Raw genomic sequence first — 8,650 nt, 5'->3', positions numbered from 1 at the left:
CACCGTTCCAACTGCCTTTTGCAATCTCGCATTGAAAATATCTCTAATATCTCCATAAAATAAAATAAAGCACATAAATAATTCTTCTAAATGCAAGCTGTAAAGGCTGTTCGCACTTCGAACGGGCTGTGCCCTGACTGAAGCCTTATTCACACAGAACACCTTCCCAAACGGGCAAATTGGGAGAACTTGCGGAAACGGGAAAACATAGCGAAAGCAGCACAATCAAAAGCTTCAGCGATCCTAAAACGTGTTGTGATTTGTGAATTCAGATTTCAGAGAACTTGCGGAAACGGGAAAACCGCGAGGTTGACAGTTAGTTACCTTGCCAGGTCAGCACGCGGCAAAAAAGACCGTTGTGATCAGTGGTCAACCCAGGCGACTTGACAGTCGACAATCTCAAAGCATGAGATCCAGCTAGACATTGGGAATATCTGCCCATGAATTTAACATACGTACGGCAGATATTCGAAATGTGCGTCTGATGCTTAGTGAGCAGAGTTTTGCTTGCAGGAGGTCCGGGCTCGGGCCGCTCGGTATCCGTATCTGGCTTCCCCGCTCATAGCCTCTTTTTTCTTTCTTCGCGTATAAAGTGAGAGTATAAAAATACAGCCGGTCTCTTGGGAACGAGGATTTTCTGCATCTGAAGGGAAAAATAGGGGGCCTGATTTCCCAATTCTCCCTCTAACTCCCTTCAGTCGATATCTCAATTTCACTGTTTTTCTTGTAATTGCGTCTACTTGATACGATCATTGAAGCGAGTGTTTGCTGGTTGGCCCTTTTTTTTTCCTGGCAAGCCATCTTGCTTGGATAGCTCAAACTTCGTTCCACGGTATCTTTTTATTGTTTGTTCGAATAGAAATTCTGGGTCTTTCTGGGTTTTGATTGTACTGATCACCTGTTTCATTTGTCAACTTGGTTGTTCTCATATAGATCTTGAAGTGGAATACTTATTCTGTCTTTTGATTTTGACATGTAGTTTCAGTACTGATTGATTATTCTTATGGTTTTTTGAATTGGGGATGCTATTCTTATGGTTTTCTGGTGAAGCTTGATAATACGTTTATTTAACACTTGGGCACTTTTGCAGGATTAGTAATTCGGGGTCTTATTGTTTATTTTGGTCCTGTGATGAAACTTTCTTGTTTTCCGCTTTTCTTGTTTTCTTTTCAATCGTTTTGGCTTATAATTTCTGGGTTTTCTATCAGACAAGTGAAAACTCTACTGTAGTTTCTTTTTCTTCCCCTCTTTTCCTCTGGTTGGTGCTTGAAAGTTAGTTTTCTTCGTAGGACTTGCATCATTTTCTAGTTACCTATAAAATTCAATGATGCTATTCTATCGAAGTTATCGATTTGAGAACTGCATTTGATGGAGACATCTTTTCTTTTTTTTTTCCCTTTCTAATCAGCTTGATAGAAACATCTTCAGGCACTAACTACCATCACCAGCCTCACCTAAAAATGCTGCTTCCTCGACCCGGAGGGTTACAGACATCTCTGTCCCTAGTTTTATCAGATGCTTGTGGGTCCCTCCATCTTCAAGAACCTGGTTTAAGCTCAGAGGATGTAAGTGAGTCCCCAATAGAGAGTGCCAGCTCCCATGAGGCCTGGCCTACTTGTGGTGATAATGCTATTATGGGCAAAAAATTGGAGAAAGAGAAAGAGGGAGAAAGCAATTGCCCTGAACAGTCAGTCATTCGCAAGGTTTCTAGTTTAGATAAGATGTCTCTTCGTGATGTAGCTAGTGAACAAGTTGAGATTATCTCTGAAAGAATGCATTCTCTGACAGATGAGTTACTAGAGAAGCTCAAGAATGAGCTTCGTGCCATTCTTGAAGGAACAGGAGGTTCTCAGCATAGAGAAGAGTTTTTGATTCTGCAGAAGCTTGTTAAGAGTAGGGCTGATCTGACGGCTACTACTCTGATTACAGCACATAGGGTTCAACTAGAAATTCTTGTTGCAATAAATACGGGAATTACAGCATTTTTACATCCAAACATCAGTCTCTCCCAGGCATGTCTCATTGAGGTATTTGTGTATAAGAGATGCAGAAACATTGCTTGCCAGAACCAGCTTCCAGCAGGTGATTGTACTTGTGAACTATGCACCAATAGAAATGGTTTCTGCAATCTGTGCATGTGTGTGATCTGTAACAAGTTTGGCTTTGAGGTGAACACATGTCATTGGATTGGTTGTGACTTGTGTTCTCATTGGACTCACACAGATTGTGCAATTCGTAATGGACAAATTGGAATGGGTCCTTGTGTTAAGAGTGGACCTGGACCCACTGAGATGCTTTTTAGGTGCCGAGCTTGCAATAGGACATCTAAGTTGCTAGGGTGGGTCAAGGATGTCTTCCAAAATTGTGTACCTTGTTGGGACCGGGATACTTTAATAAGTGAACTTGATTTTGTTAGTAGGATCTTCCATGGAAGTGAGGATCCCAGAGGGCAGAAGCTATTTTGGAAGTGTGAGGATGTCATAGGAAAGATGAAGGGTGGACTTCCAGAGTCAACAGCCTGCAAAATATTGTTGCTGTTCTTCCAAGGTACATATTTTCTTATTGGAAACATTTTGATTATTTTACTCATGCTTGAAATGGTTCTCTTGAACAAGTGTTCTCTAATATTGAATCACCCTTTGGAAATAATATTGGTTTGGAACTAAATTTTAATTGCCTAAAGCATTTGCATGATGCAGACATTTGCACAGCCTATTCAGTTCTGTTCAATTTGGAATGGTGCTATTTTTCTTTGTCAAAGGCATATTCTGTGTTTTGCCTACTCTATTATGATGGTCCAATGGAGGTTGTTATTGGAAAAGTTCGTTTCTGCTCTTGTAACACCTATAGAAACAACAACTGTCTCCTAGTATAAAATGTATGCTTCAAATTTTAAGCCCTTAAATGAACATTTGGGAACACCATTATTTAGAATAAGAGTCGTTATTATAATAGGCAACGAAAGTCAAATCGGAAAGGAATATATTGAGACAATATGCTTGCAGGTTAGCTTTATATGATGTTGTGAAGACCCATCCAAATTGTAATTAATTGTCAGAATACACTAGTGGCAACTGGAAAGTCTCCTGGTCCCTGGGTGATTTGAATAATTACCACCCCAACCAGTATTTTCTTCTTTCTCCAATTAAATAAGAAAAAAAAAAGAAAAGGCTATAAAGCGTCAGGACTCAGGATTACTTGTCTGGCTTTGAAGTTTGAAAAGGCAAGAGAAAAAGGAAATTAGGAATAGGAACCCATCCAAATTTTATTTAAGTTTGTCAGAGTACACTAGTGGCAACTGGCAAGCCTTTTGTGCCTTGGGAGATTTGAAGTTTGAACAAGCAGGATAGGAAGGAAATTTGGAATAAGAGTCCAACCAACTTGTAGTTAAGGTTGTCATAATACACAAGTGGCAACCACTAGGCAATTTGAATAATCACCACCCCAACCAGACTTTTTTTCTTTCTCCAATAAAATACGAAAAAGAAGAGTTTTTTAAATCATCGGAAGTATTTGTTTGGATTTGATGTTCGATAAAGCAGGATAAATGGAAATTAGAAATAGAACCCATCCAAATTTTTGTTAATGTTGTTAGAATACAGAAGTGACTACTGGCATGTCTCCTAGCCCCTGTATGATTTGAATAATCTCCACCCTGATTAATCTTTTCTTCATTCTCCAATCAAATAAGAAGAAAATAAAAGGATTTAAAGAGATGCTGATACTTTTTTGGATTTGAAGTTTGAAGAAGCAGGGTCGAAAGTAAATTAAGAATATTATCCTGTCCAATATGTAGTTAAGGTTGGTAGAATACACAAGTGGCAACTAGCAGTTCTCCTGGCCTGTAGGAAATTTGTATTGTAGTCATCCTTTATCACTTTAAATAATGAAACTTTCAGTCATTGATAAAAAAACAGGGAGTTTCAGATAATAACCCTTTTTTCAGAAAAACCTTATCAGGTTAGTTGGACTGTTGGAGATCAGAAATATTAATTTTCAACTTCTCCCCTAGATATCCTGTGTCTGACATTGAGGAATTCTTTATTTCTCTCGAGTAATATCCTGAAGCATATCATATAATGCTTTGCTTCATGGCTTAATGAAGGTTTCCTGTCATATGGCCAATGGTGTATATTCTTAAGACCTTGACATTGTTCTATGGCTTCTAATATAAGCATCTTTTATTGACCAAATTCTGGTATCCATGTTTCTTCGTGGTTACTTGATACCATATTGGTTGATATGCTATTCGATGTCAAGGGATATCTCTCCCAAGTTCTATTGACAAGCTGTAGGCTGAAAGAATATAATAGCTCATGTTTGGAATAATAACTTTAGTGGACCCCATAGAAAAATGGAGGAAAAAGATATACCATTTTGTTTGTAAATGACCTAAAGTATCAATTCTTTCCAATCACCAAGACATTTTTACAGTCTCCATGCTCTCACTTAGTAGTAGACAGTAGTTCAAAATTTTCTTTTCTTTTCTTTTCTTTTATTTATTTATTTATTTTTGGGGAGGGGGGTGGGAATCCTCAAGTTGATCAAGTAGCTTGCCTTTTTGTGGATGCAGGTTGACTAATTTTGATACAGCTTAATGTTGATTGTTTGATTTTTTACATCTTTTTTCCAAATTTTATTTGCCTACTCCTGTCTAGAGAGCGCCTTTCAGAATCTATTTAAGATAAAAAATTTCTCTTGGGTGAGGCATTCTCTACCCTCTCTTTATATACTGTTTTAATTTTAATAAATAATGCCTTACCTTTTTCAAAAAAAAAAAAAGAAAAAAATCCTGTGTATGTTCTGCATCAAAATGGTAATCCAGTTTTTTCCCATTCAGATAATGTTGCAATAAAACTAATGTATTGTATCACATATTTCATTCAAGGTCAAAATGTAGTTTTCCTATTTTAGGTGAACCACCTACAAAATAGAAATTGTTTTTCTTCTGCTTTACTAATGTTTTGTAAAATGTCTTCTCTGCTGATAGAGCTTGAGGTGGATCCAACCAAAAACCCTGAATCAGAAGAAGGTGGACAACTGATAGCCCCACAAGAAGCATGCAATCGAATAACGGATGTGGTTCAAGAGGCCATAAGAAAAATAGAAATGGTTACTGAGGAAAAAATGCGAATGTTCAAGAAAGCTCGTCTATCTCTTGAGGCATGTGACAAGGAGCTTGAGGACAAGGCCAAGGAAGTTGAAGAGCTGAAATTGGAGAGGCAGCGCAAGAAACAACATATTGATGAGCTGGATAGTGTTGCGAGGCTTAAGCAGGCTGAGGCAGAAATGTTCCAGCTTAAGGCCTGTGAGGCAAGGAGAGAGGTTAAGAGGCTCCAGAGGATTGTCTTTGCAAAGTCAGAGAAGGCAGAGGAATATGCCAGCAGGTATTTGAAACTCCGGTTGAATGACGCTGAGGCTGAGAAACAGTATCTATTTGAGAAGATAAAGCTTCAGGAGAGTTCATGGACATCTCAAAGCAGTGGCAGGGGTAGTGACTCTTCCCAGATGCTGATGCTTTGCAAGATCCAGGACCTGCTGAAGAATGTGTACAATGTGCCTCCAAAGGCAGAGACCCAGCCTAATGACCATCACTCCCTTGGTTCGGTCCCTTGAAAGAAAGTATGTGATGTTGCATTAGTAAGATAACTGTTCTTCATACACAATGCGTGAATGGCAATGGTATTTTCATTAGGTTCTGTTTTGTTTTTATTTTTTCCCCAGTGGAAAACAAATATGTCGTTATTAGTTGCTAATCTGTGACCTGTGAACTTATCAAATTGGCAATGGAAAGATTTAGCCAGAAAATTCATAACATGGACATGCAGACTTGTAATCCTGCATGCATTACATGTTTATCTGTGTATTTATCATAGGGTGCAAATTTCAAGAGCTCAAAATTCATGTTCACAACAACATATGTATGCATAAACGTCCATGTCATCTTGTGTCTGGATTACATTGGCAACTAACACAGCTGGTGCATGCCACCTGTCCTCAACATGTGTGTGGGATTGCACTTGTGTGGAAGCCCCTTGGCTACTTAATGTCCACAGCTGGTGCAAGGACAAAGATGAAAGGAAAACAAGAAGCAAGATTGTTGAGGACAGGTGGTTTTCTCCTTCCATTTCCCTCTGATTTTTCTAATCCTGACACAACCTGAGAAGCTAGAGAGCAGAAGCAAATTTTTATCTGTATTGCTTCTCCAATTCTTCCTCCTTACAGCCTTCTAATTTGTTCAGTCTTGGAGATTTTGAGAATTTCAGGTATTTGGTTTTGTAATTCTATTCTTCCTAATTGCTTTTTTCCTTTTCATTCTTCTATTGGGTTCAAATTTTGGGTGGTCTTTGATCACATGAAAAATTGCATCTGGCTTTAAGTCTCTGAATAGTTCTGGGTTGTTTTTGTAGTGCATTTTATTGAAGAAAAGAATGATGAAGCAGAATGTGCTTGTTCCTGGTGTGAAATCATCAGATCAATGATATGATCAAAGTCATGCCAAACATGTCTGTTTCCATCAACCATAAGCAACCAAGCAACACAAGATGGGGTACATGGGATTTCTCAGAAAAAAGCTTCTGAAAAAAACATAAAACAGGTGCCAAAACCAACCCCTGGGTGTATTCCATGAGAGTTTCATCTCCTACTTGTATCAAATTCATGGCTTCTCTTTCTTCAACTGTTTAATAAGAATATTCTTGGATCATAAGTATTAGCATCATCCCTTTGAAACTTGCAAGACTTCGGCACCTTTGTTTTTGTTCTCTTTATTCTCCAACACGATGACCAATTCTGTTTCTTTGCTGGAACAGCTTGTTTACTTAATCAGCTTTGAACATTTTCAAGCAGATCCCGAGTGTTTTGAAGTTCAATCAAATAGTCAAGTGGATGATGAACATGAGAGGCAGTCTTACAAGATGACAAGTCATTTTCATCAATGGGGATGACAGAACCTTACAAGATAATCATGCCAATGTGTGTCATGGACAACGATGGTGACAAAGATGCAAGAGCAGTGAAAATGAATAAATAGATGCAGTGGCAGGGAGGATAGCAGTTTGGCAGAAAGGGTGGCAGCAAGGAGGGAGATGCAGCAGAAGGGAGGGGAGGGGGTAGCTGTCGTTACAGGGCTAGAATTGGAGAGAATGGTGGTTTGGGGATGGAGAGGACAGTAGGTTGTTGGTGGTTCAGCTGCTAGAGTACTGAATTTCAAGAACTTGCTCCAAAGTCCAAACCCTAATTGCTGAGTGGACTTGCAGCCATGAGCGAAGCATCATTCACTTACATAATGAAAATCATAGGAAAATTTATGGTTTGCCCCATCTCAAAAAGTTTTATTGGTTTTTCTGTTTTATTTATCATGCTACCATATTTTAATAGATTCCCCATGTGTCGCTACCATATTTTGTTAAAAGCATGGTAATTCGCTTGCTGCCAGATGATTGCATCCGTTGAATCATAAGCAGAATTGGGTAATTAGCTGCGAATCCATTGACTGAAGTCACTTGCATTTACATTTACATTTAGTGCATGGTTTGGGCAGGAAGTCAATTTTCACAAATGAGCCATTTCTTTCAGCAAAAATACACTTCGATGCTGCCAAAGAGAGAGGATATCTATCTCAGTATCTCTTTGGGGCTTGGGATGCCCAATTGTTCTCCAATGCCAGGAAATGCAAAATGTGGAAGCAATTGGAAGATCATCGTGTGGGAAATAATAAATTATGGCTGGATGGAAAATAAACTTATTATCTCAGGCCGGGCGTTCCACACTAATCAAATACACACGCTGGAAGCCCTTCCAAGTTCCAACATATCACATGCAAATACACTCTCACTCTCTTCCTAAAACAATATGCTATCATCAGATGGACAAATTATGTCCAGATTTTTGGTGGGGCCATACATCAGACACTAAAAAAATACGCTTTGAATCTTAGGAGCAAATCTGTACACACAAAACAAAGATAATGGTGGTTTAGGTTTCATTCCAGCCCATATATCCGAAATCAAGCCCTTCTTGCTAAATTATACTCGATGTTCAATCAAAAAGCACGTAGTCAAGTTTCACAAATTTGGTCGGGCGTTCTTAAATCCAAGCAGCTGGTTCTGGGAGGATCTATGTGGATTTTGGGAGAGGCTGGGATGTTAATTTTCGCCAGCCAGTTCGTCTCTTGGTTTGCCTCCCGATAGACGTGCTTGTAGCAAATTCTACCTTCTAGAAAGAGGGATCAAACCTTTGATTCGAGATATTTTATAACCTCAATAGTGGTTGAGAACTTGTTGAAGTTTGTAGCCAAATTATGAGTGCAGAGGCATGGGCGGCATGGGATGTTGATTTTTTGAATGATCCATGGTGTGACAGAGGATTAATTCTGATTCAACAAATTCAGTTGGTCGAGTTGCTCATTATATTGACCATTCTAGTATGAGCTGGTCATCTTATCTCCCTCATCAACTTACACCAACACAACAACGGCAATTAGTTACTCAAGTTCAATTGCCACATGGCAAACTATTTTGGACATATACGCCTCATGGTAATTTTACAATATTTTCATGTATTAAATTACTTCAATCTGAGCAACCTAGTGATTCCACATCCAGTTTACTACACGGAGATATGCAATGGCGCCATCTATGGAAATTGA

The 8,650-nt window shown here is 38.8% G+C and overlaps 1 protein-coding gene across 3 annotated transcripts; it reads left to right on the top strand.

Moving 5' to 3' along the window:
• Positions 1-594: 594 nt before the first annotated feature.
• On the top strand, positions 595-5,808 carry LOC104594215 (OBERON-like protein). 3 transcript variants are annotated; one of them, XM_010254413.3, is made up of 3 exons: positions 595-832; positions 1,409-2,547; positions 4,991-5,808. In XM_010254413.3, exons 2-3 carry the CDS (start codon positions 1,461-1,463, stop codon positions 5,614-5,616), a joined length of 1,713 nt encoding a protein of 570 aa, XP_010252715.1. In that variant the 5' UTR covers positions 595-832; positions 1,409-1,460; the 3' UTR covers positions 5,617-5,808. The 3 variants fall into 3 exon arrangements, with proteins under 3 accessions (XP_010252715.1, XP_088755041.1, XP_010252716.1); XM_088898915.1 differs by having other exon boundaries at positions 596-792; XM_010254414.3 differs by having other exon boundaries at positions 596-832; positions 1,429-2,547.
• Positions 5,809-8,650: the final 2,842 nt, after the last annotated feature.

The sequence above is a fragment of the Nelumbo nucifera genome, chromosome 1 (genome assembly GCF_055504915.1).
Source record: "Nelumbo nucifera cultivar China Antique chromosome 1, China Antique-T2T, whole genome shotgun sequence".
NCBI lineage: Eukaryota > Viridiplantae > Streptophyta > Magnoliopsida > Proteales > Nelumbonaceae > Nelumbo > Nelumbo nucifera.
This window is presented reverse-complemented; position numbering and strand designations above follow the sequence as displayed.